At 39.0% G+C, this 13,791-nt stretch overlaps 1 protein-coding gene across 4 annotated transcripts in view; it reads left to right on the top strand.

The window, feature by feature from the left end:
• Positions 1 to 13,791, top strand: part of pak3 (p21 protein (Cdc42/Rac)-activated kinase 3) — a 121,960-nt gene that overhangs the window by 79,565 nt on the left and 28,604 nt on the right. For all 4 annotated transcript variants that reach the window (XM_012969188.3, XM_004916851.4, XM_004916850.4 and 1 more), the window contains exons 2-3: positions 2,078 to 2,274; positions 11,555 to 11,655. In XM_012969188.3, coding sequence (XP_012824642.1) covers positions 2,100 to 2,274; positions 11,555 to 11,655 — 276 coding nt within the window. In that variant the 5' untranslated portion in view covers positions 2,078 to 2,099. The remainder of the gene's footprint in view (positions 1 to 2,077; positions 2,275 to 11,554; positions 11,656 to 13,791) is intronic.

The raw sequence follows: 13,791 nt of genomic DNA on the forward strand, positions 1-13,791 counted from the left end.
AACCAGAGCCATCTTTCCTAAATGTTTGTTTGGCTTGTGAACAATTCTCCAGTGTTTAAGAAGCACCGGTCACAGCTCACTGTGCACTTTTTTTTTCCAAATCAGCAGTAACACAAAATTGGCACACCAGAGGTATTCATTGCACGTCATAGTAACATGACTTCAATCTCTTTTGGGAACTTATGATGAACTGGAACAGCACAAAATAACCTTCAGAGTCAGTTCATCAAAGCCCTGTTTGTCAGACAAGAAATCTCTTTGTGTCTCTTTACATGGCTCATGTTGTCTGACTGAAAATATCCTGTCTGTTAATGAAAGGTGCATAGAGAGAAATGCCTGGTAGTTTTGCTTTGATACAAGTTTTATTATTATCACTGACAATAATTCTGTATTAAATTCACGCTTGGAATCAAGGAACACACTGTTGACTTCAGTGCATTTTAAGGTAACAACAAAAAACAGTAAATGCTTGAAACATTGCCATGTTTACAATGTGAAATAATGGTTTCAGTTTGTCGACCAGTATCCAGTGCTTACCTTTTGTAGCAAAACTGCTGTAAACAAAATGGCCACATTACTGTACGATGGATGGATATATAATGATGTCTGGGCAGAGAATTTGACCATATTTTTCCTGAAGGCCTGCAGCTAAAAAAAATTGTGCTGCTCATGTAAATATGAAATATTCTTGTGCATGGCTTATGAAATTGATTTGCAACATCCAATCATGCAGGTTATTGCTGATAAGAGAAGTATTTTATATTTATATATAAGCTGGAATCCTCATCTTCTGTTTGTTTGGGAAGGCTCTATGACTTGTGTGGAATGGGGCATCACAGAAAACTCACTTTCTCCTACTGTTAATTAATTGCAGATATGAAACTTTCTATTATGAACAACAGTGTAGCAGTGTGGAGATTCATTTAGGAAACTTGGAAAGGCAGAAACAAAAGCAAATAAAGTAACATGTAATTTTATGGTGTGTCTATGCAAGCATAACACAATCACAGCACAATTTCCATATTGGTACTATTAAAACTAGAAATCCTATTGTCATTTGCAGTGTTTTTTAAATCTTTTTTTCCCATTAAGAACTGTAGAGTATGGTAAAAGCTTTTTGGATATATATAAAAGGGGGCAAAATAAGTGGGATGTAAATAATGCAGGAATGGGACATAATTTGGATCACAATGCCTTAAGGCTACTAAAAACACTGGAAAATGTATGCAGCTTATTTAACAGCTAATGCAGTTAAGGTACTACTGAATTATTACTTAGAAAAGGGAAGTCAAAAATAAGAATTATTTGGCTTTAATAGGTTTGATAATGGGTTTCCAGATAATAGAAGCCATGTCTTTTAGGTTTTATGCAATAGAACAGAAGCAGACCAAGGATCTTTGGCACCCAAGGCAAGTCTTACATGCTCCCACCACACTGTTAGACCTCAAGCTGTGTTTTTTAGATGTGCAAATAAAGGTTGATAGATTTTAATACCAACTGTTGCAGCTTTTTATGCTGACCTGGAGTGCGCTGCCAATGTGTGAAGTTTTCCCACCACACTGTTACCTTGGGTTATCACCTTTGTCCTTTTGAAGGTCTGGACAGGATGGAAGGTGATGTAGGTGGTGGAACAATATTGTTTTGGGATGGTGGTGACATTGGAAGTGAGACTATGATGTGGCAGCCAGTGATAAGCTGAATTCCATGTCAGTCAGGGCAGAGTCCTGTCTAGTTTTTAAACCTACCATTACCCCTGTCTAGAGTTAGTGATAGGCACAGACCTGGTGACAGTGTGGAGGAGAGAATGAGCAGAACTAGTAACAAGTCTTTCAAACAATGTGCTAATATGTGTACATACCCCCATTATTACAGCAATTGTGCTCCCTCCTTTTACAAAAGTAGTCCTATTCTAGGTAACTGCTACTTACCCCTACATACACAGTTACAATTTTGTAAATTATATTTGGTCCTAATATAAATTAAAATGAGACACCCAATGAGAGGGGATGGATACTAAAAGGTTACATTTTTGGCTGGTTTCATTCTGTGACTGATCGAATTATGTTTAAATTGACAGGAGGCTGTGAGGAGTGCTGAAGATGTCCGATAGTGTGGATATTGAAGAGAAACCTCCAGCTCCCCCTCTGAGAATGAATAGTAACAACCGCGATTCTTCAGCATTGAATCACTGCTCAAAACCACTTCCTATGGCCCCAGAGGAGAAGAACAAGAAAGCTAGGCTGCGCTCCATTTTCCCAGGAGGAGGGGATAAAAGTAAAGTATCAGTGTATGACATTAGAAAAGGCGTTGTGTCTTTTTTAACTTATGTTTTTTTTTGTCATGGTGCTTATTATTAAATCAAGGGGTGTTCTGAGATTTGTATGGCGGGGTAGCTCATGAGGTTTGAATTAGGATTGATGACAAACACACTAGAACGTTCCTACGGTTCCAGTCACATTTATAAACTCATGGTTGGCTGTCACTCAAAATAATGCTGTTTTGTATAAGGCAGTCTTAATACATTAATTAGTTAAGGGAGACTGAGTTGTACTGGGCCTCCTGGAGAAGTAACACTGAGGTCGTTCTCTGCAGGACTGTTGCCCACTACTGTTGCTATATCATTGCAGAGTATAAAGTGAATTTTGTCAGTTACTGACCTGTAGGGAAGAGGTAGGGTAGTACCCAACTAGAGGTTTGGGGATAAATATCTGTGATCCTTCAGTGGTGGCTAAACAGTTCTCTGCATCTGCACTTGAGGCAACCACCAAGATGATACAGGTGGTTGATCGTCACAACCCAGCTATCCAAAGAAATATCTATTAAGGGATACTTGGATATGTCAGTTGCGCATATTTTTGTGTTTCTGTACATGGAAGCTCTTATGTATCACTGGCTTTATGGATATAAGCCGGTAACATTGTAAGGACTTAACTATACAACTTCCCCAGTCTGCTTCTCCTTTCAGTTCCTTGTTTGACCAAGTACTGTACAATGCGTCATACTACTTTGGAAACATTCACTGCTCCTTGTATCAATCTTTAATCAAGTGGGACATTGTGAATTATATTGTGGTATTTGTGGGACATAGAAAAATGCTCTGCACGCACAATACAGTGTGGCTTGCATGTGTTTAATTATACAATGTATTTTTCATAATGCCTCATTCCATATGAGTGACGTTCCAATCTGAATCTGATTTTGAACTGGATGCTTGCTAATAATGATAGTGATCACTGTGCATTGCCATATTTTCCAGCTATGTTGCTGCTGGATTTTCAAATGGTTGGTAATAATCGCTCAGAGCATTTTGGAGTGGTGATGTAATAATAGGTGCAACGTTTGTTTCAGTTGTAGTAACCCACTGCAACCAATCAGCAGGTCACATTGATCTTTGGGCATCTGACTGGTGCAAAGTAATCCAAAGTAATCTTAAGAACCGTCTAAAAGGGTTGCAGTGGGTTACTAGATCGTTACTAGTTAAAGACCATACCAGCTAATTGTTAAGTTGTAAAAAATTAAAGATTATGGAGTCAGCCCATATTTATTATATAGAAGTTTGTGATTCATTCAAAGTAAGAAAGAGTAATTACAAGGCATAAGGTTTATCTTTTGCTATGATCAGAATAGTGCCATATAACTCTATTTTGTTCATATGAGATGTTTTAAACAAGTTCCAGTCTCTATTAGTCATGATCCGCTAAGGCTGCTGTAAGTGAAAACAAGGGAAAGTCAATGCAATTTGTGCTGAAAGTATGCAGGACAGGGAAGGTAGAACTGTACCTTTAATTACCATGATGTGGAACAGACTCTCAGAAAGGAAATTCCTTCAATGCTGATCGCGAGTCCAGACTAAGCAGTGAAACAGAGTCTCCTCAGTGCAACTTGTTATCTAGTAAATCATACCCACATGTTTTAACAATTTGGGGTATCTGCCATTAAGTATAATGTTACTAGGCTGCTTTTCATTATAGAAGGTTGTATTTCAGTGTGCAAGCACGTGCCAAGGGACTGCACTGAACCCAGAGGAAAGGGGCCTGGAATTCTTTTTCCAACCACACTGGGGGTTATTTACGGATCACTGGGGAGCTGAGTGCTAAGTGAAGTGCTAAGGGGACTGTTAATAAGATCGCCTTGAAGGATTAAATAATACATTTTTAATCATTTGTGCATATTATATTAAAAGAGTTGCTGAACAATAGGCAGCATTTTGGCACTCCTGTGTTTTTGAGTACCCCCCTGCCCTTTTAATTCTGCCTGTAACTTGTCAGGGATGAGGGGGCAGGTCGAAATATGTCCAGATGCAGATAGGAAAGGTATGTATTGTTTTAAAGGCATTCTTAGGACTTTCTTAGTATACTTTAAAGCAAAAACTGCCTTTCCTTTGACTTCTATAAAGCACCGTGCTCTCTTACATACCAAGGACACACAAACATGCTAGGTTCCATCAGCCAATGAAAGACACAGCTGTGTCTTTTACTTTCAGGCTTCCTCCTGTTACACTTAGAACCAGCATTATTTCCTGTCAGATTATCAGTTAGTGACTTACAGTACATCACAAAATGGCAGTTCAAGGCTTAGGATACGTTCAGAATATCTAGTTTTCCATTAATGTGTTACCTAGTAATTTACAGATAATATTTAATTGGAGTATAGTTTTTACCTCATAGAAAAAAACGCAAAAACAGATGCCCAGTCGTACACACACACATACCATAACATAAATAAGATTTCATGTATACCCCAGTAATGGAAATGGAAATTATTCTCCCCAGTGGGAAATAGCCTGTCTGAATTATATATTTCTGTCATGCCACCTAACCTATAACCTTGGACTAATGGACCAATAATTCAGTGCAGTACTGATGATGCAAAATGCAGTTTTCAATATAGAAAATTATGTTTAGTGATGTAGATTGTTTATACTGCAGCCCCCTGACAACTGATCAGCATTTACCCTTGTTTGGGCTAATTAAATATAAACCATCTTATTGATGGGCAATGCAAGCTAAAAATTGAGCACAATTTCAAAATATATTTGTGGCTCATTTAAAGAAAACGGATTCCCCATTTGGGCCAGCTGTTCATGACTGTCCTGTGAAAGTCATGGCCATTGGAATGTATATCTCTGTATAACATGATAACATGGCAAAGCAGTGGTTGTGTTTCTTTATGTCATCTCTTTCTTTCGGTCTGTAGCACAGCAATGGAGACAAATGATGAACGTGTGTATAAAAAAAATAAAAAAAAAAATAGACCAAGTCATGTTTTTCTTGTGTTCAGAGTTGGTCACTATGCTTAAAGATACAAACCTGCATTATAGGATAAGATCAAGTAGCACACACCTTAACAACGCTATGCTAAATACTAACTATAAGTCAGAACTCTACGGACTTTCAGTCCATTGGGTAGGGGCTGGCTTAGTTGTGTCATAACTGACAAAAAGAATGGGGCTAATCTGCCTGATAGGCTGTTCTATTGTATAAAATACAGGAGGAAAGTTGCTGAAGTTTGTAACTGACTGATGAGAAAGCATTTTCTCTACTTTGTAACACAACAAATGTCAGTCCCTGTAATATTCTGATAGCTCATGGCTTTAACATTTCGTTGTTCAGCTTCTGCTTAATAATGTATGTGAGCAGCATTCCCCAACATACATTTAGCTGTTATGGAAAGAGTACAGTAAATGTCCATTTTAATGTCAGCCAAAACTGTAGAAGGGTGCAAAAAATGCACAGAACATGCATATTATTCCTTGTTAGCCACACCTTGTAAAGTCAGCATGTTGGTTTGGATGTGAGAGAGGCAATTATTTAAACAGAAACCAATATGCAGTAGCAGGATTCACTAGGCGTGCTGCTTATGTTGGGTAAGTTTGTTTATTTTCTAGTGGGTTATAGCAAAATGAGGTTTTAAATAAACAGGGTCTATATACCATTATAAAATCGGTGTGCACGCCTTGTTCTTCCAGTTATACAATTTTGCACACGTTACTAAATGTACTTATTTTTTAATACTTAATATTTTCTGTAACAGCCATTTACAGCCTCTCTGAGGTGTTTATATGAATATAAAAAGAGGGTCTGTCTATAATTTAGCTAGGATTGATATTGGGAGTTTCTTACCTGTTCCTGATAGAATTGGCATCTGAAGTAATTGAAAATCCAGTGGGAAAACGTCATCAAAATCTTAAATGGAAAAAAAAATGCAAAATTAAGACAAAATCCCCATTTTGTAGTGTACTATTTAATACATAGTCATCACACTGCAAATTCAAATTGTGCATAGTGTATTTTAAGACTCGCTTTAAGTTAAGTAGTTTTATTACATACACTGTGCACTGGCACAAACTAGAAAATGTGCTGTTTTTATTGCTGATAGAGGAGGTGCTATAAGTGGTCCTAAAAATGATATAAATATGCCCAATGGAATATCGGAGATTCTAAAGCAAAGGGGACCCCAAATGTCCCTCTGTGATGCTTAGGGGCACATTTACTAACCCACGAACGGGCCGAATGCGTCCGATTGCGTTTTTTTCGTAATGATCGGTATTTTGCAATTTTTCGGAAAATTGTCGCGACTTTTTCGTAGCCATTCCGACAGTTGCGCAAAATGTTGCGATTTTTTCGTAGCGTTAAAACTTGTGCGAAAAGACGCGACTTTTTCGCAGCTTTCGCGCAGAGTACGAAAGATTCGGATTCATTCAAGCTTCAGTATGGTGACTTTTCTTGGACCAGGTTGGAGCTGCAGGGTGCCATTGAGTCCTATGGGAGGCTTCCAAAATCATGCTAAGTCTGAAAGTTTCTGCGAATCGTAATGGCTACGAAAAACTCGCGTTTTTTCGCGCAAGTTGTAATGGTTACAAAGAAGTCGCGACAATTTCCGAAAAGTCGTAAAGGCGACGAAAAAAACGCAAAAAATACGAGAAAGTCGCAAAATGTTCGTTTTCCAATCGGAATTTTTCCAATTCGGATTCGTGGGTTAGTAAATGTGCCCCTTAGAGTGGGTCTCCTTGACCTCTTTCAAAAATGTGAAATTTCTTCTTACAATAGAAAATAGTGATTAAAAAGAGTTGTATGATAGGTTATAAACCAAGTTGCAAAGTTTATTAATGGATTTAATTTGGCTCCCTGATAAAAAGCTGAAGACCCCACTCTCTAAAGGGTCCTGTAATATATCAGGGCTGTATAAATTAAGGCTGATAATGAACCAGCCAGGGAATGTTGTGCTTTGGCTCACTCTTCCACACCATTCCTGGAATCCAAACTACTGCTCAGTGTAAATGTGCCTGTTTATGAAGATGTTAGCACAAATTGTCTGCTTATTTAACCTGAAACTTATGACAAATAATGATGTCACACGGGTATGTGCTAGAGTGGTGCAATTACGAGGTGGCCTCATAGGAGAGCGATATGTCATAACATATGTACATTTTATTGCAAGAACCGATAGGATGCTATAGGACGGTGAATCTATTGGTGCAACTTAGCACCTGTGTTCTTAGCCCAAGTCAGTTTGACACGTTATTCTTCATGATCTCATTTTAAGGTTTATAGGAAAAGGTCAGAATCCCAAAAATGACATTATTAAACTTTGCTCTTTCACTTGCTGAGCAGCTGCATTGCATTTTCTTAGTATAGGGCCTGATCTACATAATAATTTTGAGTTGCTGTTAATTTTGTTAGATGCAGATTTCTGAGAGTTGTAGTTCAAGACCAGATTTCTGATTTGTGCAATAACTAGGCTATCTGTTTTGATTAACATACATTTCTTATGTATATCTCCTATAACCATGACAATACCGGCCCCAATGTGAAAGACCCCGGTGAAGCTTAAATTTCTCTGTGCTTACTATACCAGAAATATTTTGAATTAGGAAACAGCAATGTAAAATTGTCTTTAGAAGCTGAGAAGCAGTCTTCCTTAAAGGCAATCATTTAGAGGGCTGTAAAAGGCACTGGCCCTCAAACAGTGACTAAAGAACACATTGCTTTCTCTGTATCACTGAAAGGCAACATTAATTTGTTAATAAAAGTATTCTGAGTCCCTTTTATGCTTGTCTGACAATGCCTCCCGGTTGGAGAGGTTTGTACAGCGTATACAAACTGCATGCAAATCCCAGTGTGTAATTGCTTCTTCTCAGATTTTTACAGCTATATCCAGACATAATAAAGCATTCTAAGAAACCATACTGGATAGAAAGTGGCTAGGAATTTGAAATACTGAATCGTTTTTAAGTTATTTTTTTTCCAGGAGCGCTTCCAAATACTGTAGGGACTGATGCACAAGACCCAACTATACTGTAGAACAGTGCTGTCCAACTGGCGGCCCGCGGGCCGCATGCGGCCCGCGACCCCCCTCTGTGTGGCCCCCCACCTGTCTGGCTGCTTTGATGGCTTACTCCTGTGTAAGCTTTAAATGGTATCAGTACTGTGATTAACTGCCCCCCCCCCCCCCTGTATGGTTCTCACCTCAGATTCAGGCTGTAATCAGGCTGTATTGTTTAAATATGTAATCCCCTGTGTTTTTCACACCTTTTAATACCTGCATTGTTCAACCCCTGCAGTGTTCACACCTCAGTCTCAGGCTGTAATCACCCCCATTGTTCCCCTGTTCACACCTCAGGAGCAGTAGAAACCCACAAATAAACCCTGCACACTACAAAAAGAACATATACTGAGGTGGTACTGCAATTAAAACGTTTTTTAATATATAGTTATTGTGCAGACTGTAGGAGCAGTGCCAGCATTGTGTCACTGTAAGCTGCCTGTGTGTGCCATATACACAGGCAGCATAGGGCAAGCAGAGTATGGCACACACAGGCAGGGTAGGGAAGGCAGAGTATGGCACACACAGGCAGGGTAGGGAAGGCAGAGTATGGCACACACAGGCAGAGTAGGGCAGGCAGAGTATGGCACACACAGGCCAAGTTTGGCACAAACCAGCCAAGAATGGCACACACAGTGAAAGTATGGCACACGCAGGCAGGGTAGGGAAGGCAGAGTATGGCACACACAGGCCAAGTATGGCACAAACCAGCCAAGAATGGCACACACAGTGAAAGTATGGCACGCAGGCAGGGTAGGGCAGGCAGAGTATGGCACACACAGGCAGGGTAGGGAAGGCAGAATATGGCACACACAAAGGCAGGGTAGGGCAGGCAGAGTATGGCACACAGGCAGGGTAGGGAAGGCAGAGTATGGCACACACAAAGGCAGGGTAGGGAAGGCAGAGTATGGCACACAGGCATGGTAGGGAAGGCAGAGTGTGGCAGGTTTTTGCTGTACTACAACCATTAATATGGGTATGGTCATGTGATAACATGGGTGTGGTTTCAAGTGGGTGCGGTTTTAAAAAGGGGAGTGGTCAAAACTGGCTTCCATTATCGGCCCTCCACCACGTAGGTCGGAAAAATTCCGGCCCTCGGTACAACAGAAGTTGGACAGCACTGCTGTAGAACATACGTGTACACATTGCGCACCCCTCCCCACTCACCATCTCCTATCTGTTATAGTTCAATTCTTATAGTATAATATACTCTCCTTTCTGATGTGAGCTTATTCATTTAGGTGCATAAACACTTCAAGTACTGCCAGAAATAAAATACAAAATTATCTTGCTTTTACGTAGACATTCCTAATTCCTTAGATTGAAAGGATACCACCATACGAACCATATCCCAAGGACCTTTAGCCTCACCGTGTAATGTAACCCCTTCCTTAACTTGTTCCATTTTGAAGTGATGGATTATGGGACTTAAAGTCCCTCTGCTTTCCATAGTGGGTGATGTGAAGAATGTCTGGAAAGCAGAGAGACTTCAAATACCAGAATCCATCACTTCACAATGGAACAATATGAGGGAGGGGATGCAAGACACTGTGAGCCTACTGACATAAGCTATCATAGTTTTCTCTTAATCTGTGGAATAAAGTATGTCTGTTTAAAAGTATGTATTTTTGGTTTTGGTATTTATGTTGAGATGTATATATGCACCTTCTCTACATAAGCACATCTGAATGAGCTCATGTCAAAAAAGGGGGGTCTTTACCCTTTAATGAAATGTTTTTCAGTTGTTTTCTTATTGTTTTTCACTTTTGTTTTCCTACTCTACCATTTCATACTTTTCAGCTTTCCAACTTTCCCCCTGTATATACTACTCTCCCTGACTTATATTTTCCTCCCAGTTTTGCCTTTAATGTATCCCAAGTTGCTGTTACATCCAAATCTTCCCTTTACCTTTATGATGTTCCCATTTATTTTGTTCACCCCTCTGTACTGTTTTCTTACCCTCCCCTTCTTTTCACTTGCATCTACTTGCATCTACATCTATCAATGTTCTGCTCTCTCATAATCTAAGATCCTTCTGCTCTTCTATTCTCTCACTTATACCCAAATACTCTCTGCCTACCATTATGCTTTGATTCTCTACCATTCATCTATCGTTTTCTTCTTTTCTCTCGCCACTTTATTTTTGCTCTCCACTTCCTCTCGGAACTTCCCTTATTCACTTCCCCCTTCCAGGTTTCCTTTAAATCTAAAAATCTTATTCCAACTATAAAGTAAAAGCAACAACCAGTTTTTAAATAGATGTTCCTCTTTTTAGTTGTTTCACCCCCCTTAACCCCCCTACTTCTCTTCTGCTGTTCATATCTATCATAACATTTCAGTTTTGCTCTTTTATCCAGTTCAGCCTCAGCCTTTTATTCATCTTTTTTTGCCTTTTAGCCACATATATATATATATATATCTCAAATTAGAGTTTTGGATTGTGATCCATATAGCAGCAGGCTGCATTGTGACCAAACTTAAGACATTTGTTATGTGTTTCTGGTGCATATGACTTGGGTGACTACACAGATGTCACTTTTTTTCCCAATATATTTCTTACATCAGAAATTGGGAAGCACTCTTGGTCATTTTTGCCAGCTATTGGCAGGATGACAGCAGTAGTGTTGATTACTCTGAAAGCCACAAAGGAAGGAACAAATGCAAAGTTTGTCTATCAGTCGATGTCTTCTACTCAGTAGTTACTATAACATTTCTGATATTTCAAAGACTACATCTGATTTTTTAAAAAATGTACAACTGTGCAAATGAAGAGTGAGAATTTGTGTAATGCACAAATCTGAATTAGTATACTATGGAGTGAAACTGAATGACCAATAGAAGCATCCATTAAATAAAATAGAGCAGTGGGGATGCATAGTACCACACTACTTTTTAATAGGATGGGTATTTTTTTCTTTAAATTAAACTGTTCCTAGCTACTGAGTTGCTGGAGTTTATGTGAATGAGCTTGACCAAAAAAGCCTGGGGCACCAGCTTACTCCCAGTAAGAACAGGATATAGTGAATGTTATGAGCATGTTTTATGTGTCTCTGTTTTCTAGCTAATTTTTGCATATTTCGATTGGTGCCTTAATATCCTTTAGGACAATCTTTGTGTGCTGCATATCATACTCTGTACCTGTTTTGTTGTTCTTGATGATCGGAATTACTGCTCCACCTGTGGTATTTATATGGCTGACCAGTTATTTATTTTAATGTTTTGACTTCAGCCAACAAGAAGAAGGAAAAGGAACGCCCTGAAATATCGCTCCCTTCAGATTTTGAGCACACCATCCATGTTGGATTTGATGCGGTCACGGGAGAATTCACTGTGAGTAGCTTTCACTATTTCATGACTATTTATTCCTTCAGTCAGCCATCTTTGTTCCACACTGCTTACCCGTGAGATGCTGCGTGGAGCATTTGTAACAGTAAAGGATATTGAAAGCTAGGCCTTAGTGAGCATTAGAAACCAGTCAGAGTACTTTTATTTTAAAATAATGTTTACGTTGTTGATGTTTTATATTTGTGATTTTTACGGGGTGGTGGGCCTTGATCGAATTTTCAGACCTACAAAGGAAATCTGATTTACGAAATGTAATTTTCTGCTTTAAGACATTGCATTTCATCAGAGGCTGTGAACACTTAACCTAATCAGCCTGATCAGTCGCCTGGACTCTCATTATTCAGTTCTGTGGCTAGAGAGACAATTGTTTTCTCTTTGGCCTTCAACTTAATAACTTTAGGGAAAACAAAATGCTCCCTGGTGTTATGGATTAGTAATAATATAGAATAGATTACAATGTTGCCTTCATTGAAGGCTGAAGTTAAGAGCTATTCTATTCGGTGAATAGAGTGCAGTTATGTACAGTTATGTCATTTAAGAATACAGTGGTTTGCCTTCCTCTTCATATGCTAGCTTTCTTCTTTCAAAATATTAACAACTAAATGACATTGCTGTTTAAAAGTACAAATAAAGAGAATTTATATGATGGTGGTGGTATTTATGTCCATGCAATATTAAGAACTTTAAAGTGGTTGTTGACCAGAGAGGTAGGACTTCGCAAAATAAATACTTTCCTCATTGGCAGCCAACCAAATGTTTGCTTTCATGTTTCAACTTGCTCTTTTCAACCTGCAGCTAGCTGAAAAAAGCCAATTACTAATTGGTTGCCATGGGTTACTGCCCATGTGCAAATTTGTCCAGCCTTTATAAATGAGCCTTAATAAGTTACAGAGTGCCTCACTTGTGCCGAAGGGCTTTGGTGGAAGACATGTCTTAAACACATCTGGAGATGGGTTCCAAGCTGCAGCAAAACTAAACACTACTAATTAAATAAATGTCTAAATTGCACAGAGAATTTGTTTGTACCTACAACCCTTTGTACAAGAGGGTCTTATATACATCTCATGTATTGCCTAATTTCATCTTGCAGTTTTCTTGCATACCAAGATTATTTGGTAATTGTGAATTCATTATATTACATCACAGTTAAACACGGGTAAGGAGGACATATTTGACTGGCTCCAAAAAAACTCTGTTTAATGCTTTTAGCTCCAATGCAGGAACAAAGAACATTGAACCAGATATAAACGGATGGTTGGATTCTCATTGGGGAATTATATATTTTTTTAATATAGTTACAGGTATAGTTGGTAAAAGGACTGTATAGGGTGGTTCTCAGTAGTAGAGTAAGGTTCTTAGTGGTGTCCCGCAGGGTTCTGTGTTGGAACACACTTTTAATTAGTTTGTTACTGATTTAGGGGGAGGGTACTGGAAGTGATGTTTACTATTGACACTTAACTATGCAGAGGGATCTGGACAGAATGGCAGTCTGGGCATCTAAAAATATGCATGCCACTTTATACCCCTTAATGTGATTGCAAATATTTGCTGAATAAAGACCCAGGGCTACTTGTGGTTAATAAACTTAGCGGTTACAAGAAATGCCAGTCAGCAGCAGGATGGGCCAGGAATCCTTTATAAAAAGGAATCACATGAGGAGATGATAGTTCTTTCCCTTTACACAGCACTGCATAATACAATGCATTGTTTCGACATCTGTCAGTCACACTGAGCTAGGGGCAGCACAGTCTTTTTATAGGCTATAGTAGTGTTTGCATTTGAAATTTATAGAACCATCATACTGCCCCTCATCGTGACTGAAGAAAACAGTGTGGTTTTTACAGCTCTTTCCCTTTGCGCAAACAGCAGGTACCACTGAGCTGGGGGCGGTATGGGGCCATTTTGAGACAATGTTGATGCCTAGACTCCCACAGTATTGGGTACATGGATTTTTACAGGAACTTGTCAGTTTCATTCTCATCGACAAAACAGAGCTAATGTGAGTTTGTTGCATGAATTGGCGGAGTGGCATACTGTATGCCATAATGACAGTTGAAGGCATAGAAAGATAATTTCTAGACATAATTTCTAATCTGCAGTGCATACTATAAACAATAGATC

Source organism: Xenopus tropicalis, chromosome 8 (genome assembly GCF_000004195.4).
Source record: "Xenopus tropicalis strain Nigerian chromosome 8, UCB_Xtro_10.0, whole genome shotgun sequence".
In the NCBI taxonomy this organism is placed as follows: Eukaryota; Metazoa; Chordata; class Amphibia; order Anura; family Pipidae; genus Xenopus; species Xenopus tropicalis.